This window comes from Cariama cristata, unplaced genomic scaffold, assembly GCF_000690535.1.
Source record: "Cariama cristata isolate BGI_N322 unplaced genomic scaffold, ASM69053v1 scaffold39126, whole genome shotgun sequence".
Classification (NCBI taxonomy): Eukaryota; Metazoa; Chordata; class Aves; order Cariamiformes; family Cariamidae; genus Cariama; species Cariama cristata.
In genome coordinates, this window is record NW_009621197.1 from 15,812 (window position 1) to 31,915 (window position 16,104).

The following is a 16,104-nucleotide window of genomic DNA, read 5'->3' on the forward strand; positions in this document are numbered from 1 at the left end:
ATATGAATAAATGATTAATTGTCACCGTACCGAGCAAGTGCAACTTTTATAACTATATGAATCAGCACTGTGCCAAACCCTTCAGGAATAGTAAGAGTGTTCAAGTATTTATTGCACCTTATTGCTTCCTGGATCATTTAAAAGGAGCCACTGACAAACAACCATTTACACAGGCTTGAAAGTTTGCCTTGGATGTACAGAGCTGTTCTGTATTTCAAAATGCAGACATACCTTCTTTCCCAGCAATTTAATACTGGGTCTTTGGCAGAAAACTCCACGGCTTGTCCAGCAAATGCTACTATTTGCAATGGCACATCTTGTGTGTTACCAGAAGATAATTTTAATGAAACTTTGAGCATAATTTTAAGCGCTGTTCTAACAATCATGCTGGCTTTGGTGATGTTCTCCATGGGTTGCAATGTGGAACTTAAGAAATTCTGGGGCCACATAAAAAGACCCTGGGGTATTTTTGTGGGTTTCCTTTGCCAGTTTGGAATTATGCCTCTCACAGCCTTCTTGCTGTCCCTGATCTTTAACGTGCTTCCTATTCAAGCTGTCGTGGTGCTGATCATGGGATGCTGTCCCGGGGGCACAGCCTCCAATGTCATCGCTTACTGGGTGGATGGAGACATGGACCTAAGGTAAGAGCAGCCACAGCCGTTCTCTTAAGTAGTTTATGGGGCTTTTTACATCGTAAATTTTATTGAAAAGGACTGCCTGAGTTTTTTCTTAGCTTCCTAGTCCCGTGCATGGTGGAGCTTTCCTCTTGTAAAGATCTTTAGTTACTGTAAAAGTAGTAAATACAAGCAGAATAGCAAATATCCTTGGTTTATTGAGAATTCTTGAGGAAGAGAACACAACAGAATTGTGTATATTAGAAACTCTCTTTACTCGAAATCTTCAGATCCTGCAGAAAATAGCATTTATGAAGAACACTAAGATAGTAAGGATTACGAAATCTTTGCCCAAGTTAGAACTGCTTTTGTGATTTTGTTTCTCCCAGGGAGAAAAAAAAAAAAAAAAAAAGGATTTTAGGATCTGAATCCTCTGTACAAAATAGTGGCTATGCAAAAGTTCTCGAATTAATGTTTCTTGAAAAAGACCACCTGTGGAAAATTATTTTCCCTCCTTTTGTGTTCTATACAATGAATAGATAGGCATAGATTTTCTCTTTGGGAACTAATACAAATGAAAACCACTTGCGGTAATTCTAGTCTGCTCCTGGCACCTTCTGCAAAGTCTTCAAACTGAGGGCAAGTTTTGCAGGCTAGAAGCCACTGACTCAGGCAGCCCTGCATATTGGGGGCAATGAAAAAACTCCTTTGTGGTGAAGCGTGATGGTCTCAGTGACAGGGTGCTCTGAACTCAGAAACAGATATGTAAGGCACCTGGCATGGCCTAGGACATCAAACACGCAGGAGAAGTGAACCTTACTCTTGATGCAAATTCTGTGGGGGGTTCATTAACTCTAACAGCCTTTAAAAATGAGCCATCTTTTTATTTTTATATCCTGATTACTTTGCTCTAAAATAAACAGGATCATTTCTCTGTTCCCCACAGAGTAACATAAATTGGAGCGTTAATCCAATTTATCATATGCCAGTCTGAACTAGAAATGGAAAAAATAATAGAAGTAAGAATGATGTGGAGCTAGGGCGAATAGACTAAGAATGTTAATATTTGTAGCTTTAATAAGACATTTTTTCCATCCTTTGAAAATAGTGAACTTTTCTGTCACATACAGGTGTTAATGTAATACCAGCTTTCGAATTATGTATGAGGTCAGCTTTGCTAATCACCAACTTCCTCGCTGTGGAGGAAAGACCAATGGTATTAGGAACTGTAAGACACTTAATTTCAATAAATACAGATCTAAGAAACCACGGATGGAAAGATATCCAGCAAAAGTCTGAAATTCTGTCCTAATCTTTCCTTGGGAGATTACACTGAGCTAAGCTATGTTTTCTCAACTCTGTCTCTTCAGAGTCGCGCCACTGAAATCAACGGTAAAAATCCTAATTGATGATGTTATAAATGTAAGTAGGGTTTATATCCCGTGATACTGACGGAGGGTGAAATAAATTGAAAATACCTTTAAAAGGTTATTCTTCAGGTAAAGACCTTTACCTTAAGAAGTCAAAGACTTTTGGTCAGTGCCTTTGTGACAATAACACAGGGACCAGAGGCTATGGGAGGTACAGCAGAGGTGGTAATGCAAGCATCTTCGGTTCTTCATCAAGAATAACACTATAAGTAGCTTGGCTGGTTTCTGGAGCCAGCACAGTATTATAGAAAGCCTGCCCATCATATCAGACAAGGTTTTGGTTTTAACTGACAAGATTTTATGTTTATACATAACAACCCATCACCATTGTCCACAGTCCTGCTTCGAAACATCCCAGTGCAAATAGATCACAAGTTAGAGCAGGAATTATCTTTCTACTTCTCATATAATCACAGGGAGGTGAAATATGAGGTTTTATACCTTCCTTAGTAACTCAAACCCAGATGATATCCTCTAAAGCTTCCCAGAGTGACATCTGGTTTTGACATCTCTCGATATTTCACAAGAACAACTGCCTCTGAAACACCACCTCCTCTCCTCCACAGCTCTCTGGGAGCTTCTGTAAGCACAGGGACTGAGGTTAGAGAACACGCAGGTTTTGGAGCAGGATGTAGATACAGGGACAGCAAGAAGATGTAGGAAATATGGAGGCAGGAAAAACAAGCTCTTTTATCCATTTGGGGCTTCACTTGATCTTAATTGTAGCCCGTGGCTCTTTTTTTTTCTCTGTGTGGAGGAACTCCCTTGCCAGAGGCTCCTACAAAGTTCAGTTCAAAGACTCTGAAGAGGAGAGTGACAGGAACCAAAATTAATGCAGATATTCCTGTGGTCTCTGTATTAAATGTTCTAGATTTCTCTGGATCTGCCCAGTTTGTGGGACAGGGTCGGTAGTCCCTTTTCTGAGGGCAAGTGACACAAAAGAGAAAGCTTTTCTGTGAGGGTCATAAGGAATGTTGCAATGTCCCTTAACCAGAACCCTCTCTCATTATTTTTATGTCAAAGCAGTGTGATTTGTAGTCATAATTTTATCTAGTCTACTCAGATTCTTAGAATTTCCTCCTTCTTTTAGCTGTCTTGCCTTTTCCTCCTTCATTCCTGTAGCAGAATGCATCTTTTAGTAAAAGGTGTGCTAGCGTGATGATTTCAAGACTTTATATTTCAAAACAGAAATGTCTTTGCACAAACCAAGGAAGCAACAATACTTATGCTCAGCTTCACTGACTAATTTTCAGCATCTGTTCTTTGGCCTAGAGCAAAATAAGTCAGGAAAGGGAATTTTATTACATCACACATCCTAGACAATGAAATATTTTTGTTTTATGCTGTTGACTTTGGAGTGAAATTCTAATGCTCTAGAAGTGCTGGTATGATGGAAAGCTCCATTTGATGTGCATCTTGACCCTGTCCAGCTTGCCACCCTCTCAGAAGCCAGCCGGACTTGCCAACAGACCTTCCTGGTGGCCGCCTGTCTGACTGCCTTGTTTGCCCTGAAAGTTATTGTTCTGTGGCTGCAAAACACGGTGATATTTTATGTTCCTTTCTCTTCAGCAGAAGCCATTCCTTCCATTTAGCTTTTTCCTAACCTGATATACAGGATAAACTGACTGTAGCCAGCAGCATTTCTTGCCCGACCTTTCATAAGCTCTGAAGTTGTAATGAGAAAGTGAGAAAGACTATAGGCTAGCATGAGATGAACTCTCACTCTAACCGATTTCGTTGCAGCATCAGCATGACAACTTGCTCCACACTGCTTGCAATGGGAATGATGCCACTTTGCCTCTTTGTTTACACCAAGATGTGGACTGATTCTGACGCAATTGTACTCCCCTATGATAGCATTGGTGAGTCCAGTGAACCAGCGCTTACCCTTCTGACTCTCTCCTTTATCCTCCCTCTAGTAACAACCACTTTTATACCATCATCCTGCAGGGTCACAAGGAAACGACCCCAGATTTTTAAAAATATTCATCCTCCTACTTTCCAATAACTTTTGCGGGAATTAGGTACCTAGATCACTTCACGTCATCCACAGCTCTTCAGAACAAAGACTTGAAGTCGTTGTAAATATTGTACAGATATTTATCATGAGATTGTACATGTTGGGGTTTTTTTTATCAAATGGTTTGGAGACCTGCATGGTACTGGGATAAGAATATAGAATAATTCGTACAGGAATAGCTGCTTCCCCTGGATGAAAGTGTTTGTAACAGCTTTAAGGCACAATCCTGCAAAGTGCTGAGTGCTGAGGCTATAATCTGGCAAAGTACTTAAGCACATGTGGATAATTAAGCAAGTGATTAAAACTGCTGAGTCTCTTTGAAAAGCTGCAATCTACACCACCAGGAGTGGCTTCATTTGAGTTCCTGTCAGAAATCTCATCCAGCTACAAAGAGAAAGTAGTCAAAGTATTTGGAAATACATGCCTCGGTGCTTTGCAGAGCTGCAGCCCTAGCGCTTATCAAGTGTGGTTCCGTGTTGTGCTAATCTTAAAAGCCAGCAGAATCACTTTCATATTCTTCAATTTCATTTCCCATTGTCCTGGGGGAAAAAAAAAATCACATACATTGCTCGTGCTTTCAAAATAAATACTGGAGAGGGGAGGCCAAAACAAAAGAAGCTCTAAACGAGTTGTTGATATGGTACAGTAGTGAAACACCTGCAGATAAAATGAATATTTAATATAGCTACTCACATCACAGGATAGTGATGATTAGCACACTCAAATTTCTATCTGCCTTTCTGATGCAGGTGAATGAGCATGTAGCTCAGCAGAATGGCAATTACTTCAACAGGCTGCCAAAGATAACAGACTCTATAGAAAAGCAAATGGGCAGGTGTGGGTAGAGCGTGCATGCGTGCTCTGGGGTGCACACACCACAAACACCCGCTGAAGGCTTGCTCCACACCCCCAGCCGCTCTGCACGGTGTCTGTCCTCCTGTCGTGAACTTCTCCACCATACCTGGGCTTGACATCGCTTCTCTCTTCTTTTTTACAGGAATTTCACTGGTAGCTCTTGTAATTCCTGTTTCGTTTGGGATGTATGTTAACCACAGATGGCCTAGCAAAGCAAAAATCATACTTAAGGTAGGATATATAAGGCTGAAGCATTAGTAATTATGGACAAATCAGTGGCACCACTGAAGCAGTACATTGCTATTCATAGTATTAGTATCTGACTTCATAAGAACCAGCAAGTTTTCAGCAGAAAACAAATGAGATGCTGCGGAAATGTATTGCTTTCCCCCTGCACAAACATGCATGAGTTGCATACATTATTAGAAACCATCATTATTCAAAGAGCCTACTTTTGTCTTTGGCTGCAACTATGTTAGTAATTGAGTTCAGTTTATAATGTAAACTGAAATTGGACGGAAAATCATTCAGGTCAGCTGAAAGCAGTTTTTCTCTGCAAAATAATAAAAAATGAAAACATTCTGGATCAAAAAAAAACCCACTTTCCAGTTTTAAAACAGTTTATTGATTTTTGGGGGGCAATTTTGAGTGTGAAGTCAATTTTTATTAAAAAAAATTTTGAAAATGTTCCAACTGTTAAAAAAAAAATCTAACAAAACTATTCACAAAATTCAGCTGTCTTTGCAGGATAGTTTCAGATGCATCAAAATATGGGGGGGTTTTGGCAAAAAACTATTCTCACCAAAATAATAATAATAACAACAACTTAACTGCATTTAGTGTTAACAGCAAATTAATCATTCTGAACGCTAGGTTTAGGTTTAAAGTGATTGTCAGATGTGCTGAGTACCCTTGGCCTTTGTTAACCATTCTTAGTCAACAGATATATTTTCCAAATTTCCTTAAAGAAAACTAATCTGGCAACTTGTTATTCTACCTATACTTTGTTATCATTTCTCTGCTATCAGTTCAGGAAGCATAGAACACAAATAAGGTCCTTTTAATTCAATTCCTTTTCTTAAACTGTTAGATTATTGTGTTGTATTTTTAAATGCACTCACAACTTATTTGAGAACTTGGAGACTATTGAGTGCTGGTTTCAAAACTGTACTATTCCCGTTTAATCAGTTAAGGGACAAGCATGGACCTGAACTTACAAGAAAAGAAACTTTGCTTGCTCTCTCAGCAAAACACCGTTTCATCCTCCTTCTTGCTGAGCAACCCACAGTAGGGTCCATTGACAGTTTGCTTTATGTAGGACAGCAAAGCATCAAGTGAAGATTGAGCCGTAGCTGTCAGACTAAGGTCCATATAGGGAAAACGGAGGTAAGAGCACAAAGACAGTGTGCCAGGTGAAACAGAAGAGCTTGTCACGGCCAGACCATGTTTCTTCTTCCTAGGTGCATGTGGTTAATAGCTCAGTCAAACAAAAGTACTTGTTCACTCAGTGCTCTTAAAAAGGCTTCAGCCAAAGACTGATGAAGCCAGTTCAATGGGAATACACGGTTTAGTTGAGATGGATTCTCTTAAGCTTAGCCCCAGAAGTCTGCTGGTGAGATCCCTGGCAACATTTACTGTAAGGGCAGACATTTCACCTGGTTATTGAGAAGAAAGTGAGTTAACACTTTTTTTGACCAGCAGCGGTGAAGATCTCGGTACATTCAGCCACAGGAAATAGGACCGACTCAGTGACTATGTCTATGCAGAAATGCTATACGAGCTCACAGCAAGTTTTCAAACACAAATTTTCAGCCACATTAAAGATTTACCCCTCCACTTGGCAAATAATTTCCTATCACTAACAATCTAGCATCTAGTTAGCATACTCTACACTGAGCCCCAGAGTGTGACTGCCCAAGAAGTGGGGAGGAAAAGGGCATTATACCAGCTATTGGGCTGTCAGTTTCCCAAAAACTCTGGGGAAATTTTTCTAATGTGTGCACCATTGTTCACTCACTTCACACCTGAGAAATTTATTTTTAATCTCCAATTCTGAGTACAATTATAGCCAAGACTTCAAGAGACTAGTTTTATAGGTATCTGCTATAGATACCTATTATAGCTATGCCTTGACCTGTATCTGCAGTCGCTGAAGCACATCGTACATCTCCTGTTTGGGAAAAAATGGCAACTATCTAATCTGTCTGCCTGCTGCGAATTACGTTGCCGTAAACTTTAGGTTTCATATTTAATAAGATATTCCCGTGACTCAGAGACACTCAGGGGCATGTTTAACACTATGTTTGATGCCATTAAATTTCATCAGTGTCTCTTATTCACAGAGTCCTTCCTCTTTCCCCTCACAGATCGGTTCCATTGTGGGAGCGATCCTCATCGTGCTCATTGCAGTGGTTGGGGGGATACTCTACAAAGGCTCCTGGACTATCTCACCCCAATTATGGATCATTGGCACCATATTTCCAGCTGCTGGCTATTCTCTGGGATTCTTTCTGGCCCGTGTAGCTGGTCTGTCTTGGCACAGGTATGAAATTCTCCGTGATGAAGACCTGTAGCCTTTCTTCAGCTGTGAAAAAAGTTTTTATTTAATGATTAATCAGTGTTGAGAATGCTCCCTAAACATTAGCTATGCTACAGAGTCACTCATTCCCCAAACCCGTTTCTGGAATACTATGTTTCTTTAAAACTTTTCTCATGCAGAGTTTTATTTACAGATTCTGACTGTACTATTTCCTCCAATCTTTCGCTCATCTTCCCCTTGTGTGCTGATGTCCTACACTTGAACCGAGTGAAACAGACCTGACTTATAAGTGGGTTAGTCTGCAGTAAAATTTCTCATGAAGATGCAGCAGCCTACAATTTAGAACATCATTACAAGAGAGGGAGGTAGTGAGGGCCACATACGCGGCTTGAAGTTGGATCACAGCCCTTCACAATTGCTGAAGTGCCATAAATTGTGCGTGTTCTGGTGGTAACAGCCATACGACTCGCGGAGGGTTTTGTTGACCATGTGAGGTGAAGGATACTGTTTTCTTAGTTATCCATGACTGTATGTTTCTTGCTTATCCAGATTACTAAAAGGCATAAGGACCCACAGGCTGCTATTTCACAATTGTCTTTGTATTCCCTTTAGATGCCGTACAGTGTCTCTGGAAACAGGCATGCAAAACACTCAGCTGTGTTCAACTATAGTACAGCTCTCATTCACCCCTGAACAACTTGAACTGATGTTTACTTTCCCACTCATCTACAGCATTTTCCAGTTGTTCTTTGCACTACTAATTTTAGGAGGTAAAGTATCGATATTTTATATTATGGCATTGTAATTACCATTATTTTTATGAGTCCGATTTTTCATGGATATACAGAAAACAAGAAGCTCCTGCCAAACAGGGCTCGCATAGAAGTAAAGGTCAGTCCCACAGACCCAGCCAAGAGCCCAAGGGCTTCCCAAGGGAGACAGGCAATACCTTTAAAAGTCACCGCACACAACAGGAACACAAAGCAGTCAAACACCAAATGCAGAATTTAAAATGTTTTTCTGTTGTTTTCTAAACGTACTTTTCCAGTGAGAAGTGCTGTTGACATAAAATAATTAAACATAGCTTTAAAGAGGCTTTTTTGAGCAACATAAGGAAGGAAAACATTGCATGGCTACATGTTACTACAATGTCTTTTTCAGGTGATTGTTATAATTTCTTTATTTAATACTAAATATATATCAATTCCCAGGCTACCGTGTTTACAGAAGATACCGAGTCAAAACAAAGACAGATGTTGAGAAAACAGAGGACAAAGAGGATTCAAAATCAACATCATCACATGCTAAAGTAAATGGAGGATTTGTATCAAATGAGACCAAATAGACAATCACCTCTGTTCCCCTCAGCTGAAAAGATATAAGATACATGGTTTACTTAAAACTTTTTTTTCACATGCCGTTGCTTTATGGAAATATTTAACAAAAGGAGAAGTTCTGCTGATATTATACAGTAAGACTTTAAAATGATTAACTTATGAAAGATTTCTACTTTGATTTTGAACATGGTTTCTGCCACAATTGTAGAATCTGGTTTTGAAGCTAATTCGCTAAAAATATTTAATGTTTTATTATGACTTATTTAAAGAAAGGCAGAATAAAAATGGACTATTGCTAAAAAAACAAGCAGATGTTTGCAGTACCAACTCCAGCCCCTGATCCTGCAAATCCATCTGTTAGTCTCAGCCCCTGCACCAAACAAAGAGAGATCTTGTAAAAGCGCCTGAGCAGCAAGAGGAGTTGATGTAGAAGATCTGATAAGGCTGGAGGACTTTCACTGAACATGAATCAACCATAAAATTGGAACAAGCTAATAATGAAATAATGTTTCATTTAGGTCAGTCTGGGCACACTAAAGTCATTGCACTGTACTAATTGCTTGAAGCATTAATTTATTGTAAAGCTGTAATTTTAACAAGTGCCAGGTACCTTATGAGTCTTTTTTTTTTTTTTCCCAAAGTAATAGAAAGTAACAGCTTTGCATCTTCAGTCTGGGTCTTTTTGGTGCTGGAAACATGAACAGAGAGACAAAGCCGAGGGCATAAGCCTAGAGCAATTCTAGTGCAACAGGTGCGTGCAAAGGAGCACGCAGAGATTTTGGAAGTGTAAGAAATTATCATCTTCTGCACTGAAAGGGAGGCATTTGAAAGTGGACCAAAATTGCCTCTGATTCATCCAGGACCACTTTCACCACTCTTAAGATGAGACAATAGTGCTTGTAGAGAGTTATATATTTTCGTTATGAACTCAATAAATTTGAACTTACCAGGTGTCTGTGACATGTAGACACTGATGTAGTTGATAACTTTAAGATTTTAATTATATGAAACACAGACAGAAATAATTGGATGTACACATACATTATTTGTCTCTGGAAATTCAAGAGTACCTATGGAAAGCTGTCCTAAATGTGTGGAGAGAATTAGTATAATTCTAAGAGAAACAGTGCAGTAAATTTTTTGCAGCTGTAACTTTTTATGGATGCATTCAGTAACATTAGTCCTGTAGCTCTTATGTAAAGAAAACATCCAGAGAACTTCAGATGAATGAGTGAGAGCTTGGCTGACCAAAAAATTCAAGAATGAGCCAACTATCAGCACATGGAAACTATACACCTCTTTGTCATATTCAAGTGGACCTTTTGAGGAGTCGTGAGTTAATGTGGCAGATTTTTTTACAAACACAACTGAAATTGTGGAATTTAAGTTCCCAACGTGTAGCTTTCCACTGCTGCAGAAAAGTGCCCAGTATTAAACAAAGAATAAATTATTTCTATCAACCATTATGTGGGGGAAAGGGTCTCAAAATGTTCTTGAATTCTGGGAGGTTTGAAGCTGCTTCACTTTCAGGGGATGTTCAGAGTGGTCATAACCTCTAAGGAGGAGTTTACACTTAGCAGGAGTTAGCATGTAACGAGGCATGGTATATTTTATAGAGCAAAGCTTAAACAGAAAAATGTAGTGAAGTCTGTTATGGGGGAATCATAAAAGTGAAACAGCACATTCATTGAGAAAAGGATAAGCTGCTATTTGTAACATCCGTAATAAAAAGGTTATTGTCTTTATCCTGTGTCCATCAAAAAATGGGCAGCAGAAGTTAGTTGGGATCAGGCCTTTCTTACACTCCCAGCTGCTCCTCTTTCCCCCTGTTAAACTTCAATGTTTCCATGCATATATTACGCAGATTTTGAAAATGTCTTGAAAAATAATAGTTTGTCTTGCTTATACTATGTGTGTGTGTGTATTTAAAGCAACTGTATAAACACTGAACTGAATAAAGTCAGAAACTATTTATAATTTTACCCACTGGAGTGATTTAAGGTGGAAAGAATTGAGAATGAAACCTAACATGCAGACAAAACACGTAACAAAAATACCTCAGATTACGTGTAAAATGAATATGTTTAATAATCATAGAAAGCTTTGGGTTGGAAGGGACCTTTAAAGGCCATCTAATCCAACCTGCCCTGCAGTGAGCAGGGACATCCTCAACTCGATCAGATCGATCAGAGCCCCATCCACCCTGACCTTGAATGTTTCCAGGGATGGGCCATCTATCAGCTCTCTGGGCAACCTGATGAAGATTAAATGAACGTGTGATTTCTCATGCTGTATTTGATACATATATTTTTAGTGTATATGTGCATTTAGGGCACTAGATGAAAGATGGAGGCTGCAGTTGCCGCTGACCAAGTTTTCTTGGGTCGTATGTCCCAAGCTTTACATGAAGCAAAGCCAGCTCGAAGGTCTTAACCAACATATGCCTCTAGAGCACATCAAACCTAAAACAAAACCCCAGGGCTTGTTAATGCTGCCAGAAGCAGCGTTATGTTGGCATGACAGCTGCTAAATCTCCAGCTGTGGAAGCCTGGGCAGCATCAATGTCTGTCCATCACTGGTGGAGCTGGGGTGGGCTATCTCACAGCAGTGTAAGGGATTTTGGGGGAAGCTGTGTCCTCTCCCCAGAGGTCTCCAGAAGATGTTGTGTGTCCTTGCCTGTCAGCCATATAAATGCTGAGATATGGGCTTCTCAGTTGAAGGAGGCTGGTGGCCTCCAGCCTTGCAGTCACAGTTGTCTTGATATTGCCAAAAGAAAAACCCCGGCTTGGCGAGATCAGCTTGTTTAACCTGCTCAGCATCGTCCCCTCTCACATTCTCCAACAAGGGCACTGTCACTTAGTCACCACTGCTTTTTAAGCAACCTTCTATCTATTGAAACAACCCGTGGATGAGACATTGTGGGATGTGCAATTTAAAAGCGTCACGCAGTGATGTTCGGGCTAACTGATACCCAATCTAATTAACTCTTGCACATACTAGTAATCATGGATGTATCAGTTCAGGCTAAGAAGATGCCTTAGCAGGTTCTAGGTTAACACAGCTAGTCTACTTTTAGATAGTCATTCATGTCCAGAGAACCTGGGTAGTCCCTGAGTCTTAACTCTGCTGCACTACTGGTTCTCAAGCCGCTGCATGCAAAATGAACTGAAGTATGTCTAAGAACAGAGATACCCTAAAAGTTGAAATGACAGCTGAATTAATGCCTAGCTCATCCCAAGATCTGTAGTATAAGGTTTGCAAGGGTGCGACAATCACACTTGCCAAACTGAAGTCTGTAGCCATAAATCTGGGTGTAAAGATGTGTTCCCTAGTCAGCAAAGAGAAGAGATGCACCACCACCGAGTTACTCATGCCCACTATCTCAGACTCCTGTTACAGGACGAGTTGTCCACTGGCATTTTCTGTCTCTATAAAGTAGATTTAGATGGCCTGACTTAGAGAAAATATCTGATTTTTTTACTCTCAGATAGAAAAAAAACCCAAAACCTAGTTGAAGTGAAATACCTCTTTTTGTCTTCAGTTCTTTTTCTGCATAAAGTGTCTGAGCACTCAGTATGTTTCCTTTAACCAGGAAGGTAGGTCTTTATAACTGAGAAAAAGAAAACTAGGCAAAAAAAATGTATGGTGATTCTAATCTCCTACAAAGATGTAACTAATTTCTCAGATGACCAAAAGACAGGTAGAAGAACTGGTTCCGTCATATAATGTGTTGTATTAGTCAGAAGAGAGTGCATCTCTTTGAATAGAATTAACAAGCAAATTGATTTTCAGTTTATGTTAAATGAGTTTCTTGTTTCAGACTAATCAGGTTATGATGTTCAAAAAAAACTATTATAATCTCTGCCAATCAGTATTATTTTTGTCAGCCTCCGAAAGGAGAAATGAAAGATTTTTTTTCTGGTCCAACCAATTAACACACTGTACACTTCGTGCAAATCTAAAACTATCATCGTTACTCCCTGCCTCCCGACGCACAGACCTTCACTGCTCAGTATTTGACAAGAATGCTCCTCCTCTCCCCAGATTAACTGTATTGCTTGCTCATGTCCAGAATTAAAGCAAGTACAGTGTAATAGTACCACAACCAAATGGCAGCCAAGCAAGCATTACTGGATTTTCCAAGTCAGAACTGAAGGGCAGTAGAAGTAAATCTCTGCTTCTGTTTCCTAAGGAATATTAATTCTGCTCTAGAAGCAGTAACATCTCAGTTAAGCTGAGCACTAAACTGAAAATATCAAATATAAAAATAACTGTTACTTACCAGGATATCTGCCGGTCTTCAAACTGGAATTGGGGAAGATGGATAATTGAAAGCCCTGAAGGAGTCCTAATATGTTTCCATGAATAGCTATGCACTGTGGGATGATATTAACATCTCCATTTAATTTCCATTAAATTTAGCCATCTACAAGTAAGTTTCCAGCATCAACCTTCATCCTTCCCTGAAAACAAGCAGTCAGTACTATCAATAGGAAAAAATAGTTATCTCTGGAGAGCAAGACTTCACACCCCTCAGACACCTGGTTTAGGACGAGAGGAGTCTGGAAGGAGAAAAAAAATGCAGAATCGGGTGTGAAATTCAGTTGCCTGTATATAGGCACCTAGTGTGATGTGATATGCCCTGGGGTGTCCTGCCTGGCTTTCTGCTGCCAGTCTAGAAAGTCACAGGTATTCTGTAGGTCTTGTGTCCTGCCTGCACCTACCATGGTCCTACAGCATCTAAAATGGCACCAGACACTGATCTAGGCAGCCGAATCCTCCTTGTGACTTCTGTGCAACTCGTCCTTATTTGCAGGATTTCCCCTGATCTATGTGAATCCCTTTGCAGGCAGATGAAGGGTGAGCACTTCGCATGGGATAATGGCAAGCCCATGAGAAGATCCTTGCAATATATTGCACAATATTTCAGAATTTAGAAAAACAAATAAGCAAACAAAGTGTTACTTCCAGTTGCCTATTGGAACTGACCAAAAGTGTGCCTCCTTAACAAATTTCTCCCAGCCCTGCATCTCTCCACAGAATCACATGGGACTTTGAAAGGGCTAGGAATAAAATTCAGTGAGGACATTCCAAACTATGTCTGTGTAATCAAAGAGCATATCAAAAAGTATTAGTGATATCTCTACTTGCTCATCATGGACTTAACGTAAAATGAATCAATCAATTGCCAGTAACACTTGAAAGATCATGAATCAGCCTCCTCCCTCAGGTACAACTTGATTTAAGAAAACATGAGACTGTAGAAACAATAAGTTGAAATAAAGATCTTCATCTTTTGGACTTCAGTTATTTGGGGATTCAGCCATGAGGACTGGACTTTTGACTTTCTAATAACCCACCAGTTGAGAAATCTTTTGCAATCACAGCAAATACTTCAGAACTCCGAAGAAAGGGAAAAGAAACCTCAACACTGAAGAAGACTCTTACTGACCACAACAGGAAGTTGGTCGGTATCCCCTGGTTACTGCATATCTTAGATATTGTTAACAAAAAGGAATAATTTCTGTTCCAAGCAAACAGAATCTTTGTTTTTCCTTCGAGCACACAAAGCTTGTATACAGTTTCTCATTCACTGCAGTTTTTCCTGAGCATGAGCAATATTAGCAATTACACACCCAGTGTTTCCATCTCACACAAATTTAACATTGCTTCATATTTTATAGATGTAACTTAATTGCTTCAGATATGTTGATTAGATATGCTGATCAGATATCACTAGGGTAATCTGTTACATTCTTTTAAATATGACTGCAGACCTTCTGTCTCCTTCTTCTGCAATGAGTTTATGTATTACTCATTTGGGAGATTTCATCACAGTTTTTAGAAGCCACTTTTGTCCATCTGAATTCAAAAGAGATGGAAGGAGGTCGTATTGAGATGGTGAGGCCCTGTTTAAATAATTTGATGGTACAATTAATTCCTCACAAGTGGAATTAACTGCAAGGGATTAATGAAAATGTCAGGATTACAGGTTGTGCTGGTGATGTGTTTCTAATGTCAGTAGTAAATCTGCGGTAGGTAGAACACAAATTCTCTCCACATAAGGCTCTTTCTTTAAAAATATACCCTGAAATCATAAAATAACCCACAGCTGACACGGACCAATTTTCCATAAAAGTGCACCTACAGAGGAAACAGAACAAAACATACAGTTTACATAGATGAATATATAGTTCGTTGGTTTAAGATATCCAATGATTGTTTGAAAAAAAAAATGGATTAAATTAATGTACAATATCTAAAAGGTGGGCTTAAGAAAGAGGTGGAAAAAAAGACTAATTTGTGGACCATAAATTCATTGCTGGCAATTTAATATGATGCTCAAGGTACAAGTTTTGGCTCAGAATGTCCTTTAATAGTTGTTTGCTGGAAGCTGCAGAGATATGTGCCCATGTGGCTTACACCCTTTCCTTAAGCACCTGCTTCTGCCATTGCCTGGAGCTCCGAGGTTCTTGTGTCTGTTTGCTCAGTCATTTCCAGTAATCATTAAATCTAAGAAAAAACACAAGCTGCCGCCAAATATTTTACCTCTTGAAAGGGAAATAACATCTGTGTGGAAGGACAGAGCAGTATATACTGAAATGAACAACGTAGTGATAGGGGGGACAGGAGAAAATTCAGAGAAAATTTTTTTATGAAGACATACTTGGCTGTCCACAGAGGGACCCGTCATCACATTGCTTACTTTCTTTCTACTCTGTACCACTTCACCCATTCTTTTGTGGTTTTCAGAATTTTTCCGCAGGAACCATTTGGTACACAAAATGAAAACCTCCCACAGTCAGAAAACATAAAACACCTGGGCCGTTTACAGCACCAAAATCACTTACGGTATTTGGAGCGTCACTGGAATATGGTCAGACTAGTCATTGCAACTCATTCACTCAGAGATAGCAAATTCTCCTTGAGGTCTTTGCAGGCACTTACCCAGAAACACTGTGGTGGTGCTAAATGTGTAGGGCTTTCAACTCCATGAGTTGGGTGGTGAGGAGTCAGGGATGGCTGGGAGAGGAAGCTGGGGTCAAGCAGCGGTGAGCAGAGAGCCCCATTTCACCCCTTGTTCTTCAGCGAGCTGTCCCACACCAGCTGTGCTCGTACCATCCGTGAGGGCAGAGCCAGAGGATGAGCCGGCCCACTCTCTGTGTTTAGTTTTCCCCACCTGATTCCCTCCAGACTAGAGCCGGACTGCAAGCCACCACTTAGACTTGTGTGGACAAGAGAATAGGTTGGGCTCAGGTACAAGTCCAAGCTAACATGACAGCAGAGAGGTAAGTTTAGGCTAGACTTT

General features: G+C 40.0%; 1 protein-coding gene across 1 annotated transcript; it reads left to right on the forward strand.

Moving 5' to 3' along the window:
- The first annotated feature begins 219 nt into the window (after window positions 1-219).
- SLC10A2 (solute carrier family 10 (sodium/bile acid cotransporter), member 2) lies at window positions 220-8,803 on the forward strand. The gene is made up of 6 exons (XM_009701856.1): window positions 220-641; window positions 3,788-3,906; window positions 5,062-5,150; window positions 7,286-7,461; window positions 8,071-8,228; window positions 8,670-8,803. Exons 1-6 carry the CDS (start codon window positions 220-222, stop codon window positions 8,801-8,803), a joined length of 1,098 nt encoding a protein of 365 aa, XP_009700158.1.
- The last annotated feature ends 7,301 nt before the right edge of the window (window positions 8,804-16,104 follow it).

Bases quoted from the DNA above. Each gene is read 5' to 3' on its own strand.
- SLC10A2 (XM_009701856.1), top strand. From the start codon at position 220: ATGCAGACATACCTTCTTTCCCAGCAATTTAATACTGGGTCTTTGGCA. The intron at 3,907-5,061 runs GTGAGTCCAGTG...TCTTTTTTACAG, and splicing joins ACTCCCCTATGATAGCATTG to GAATTTCACTGGTAGCTCTT. The intron at 7,462-8,070 runs GTATGAAATTCT...TATTCCCTTTAG, and splicing joins GCTGGTCTGTCTTGGCACAG to ATGCCGTACAGTGTCTCTGG.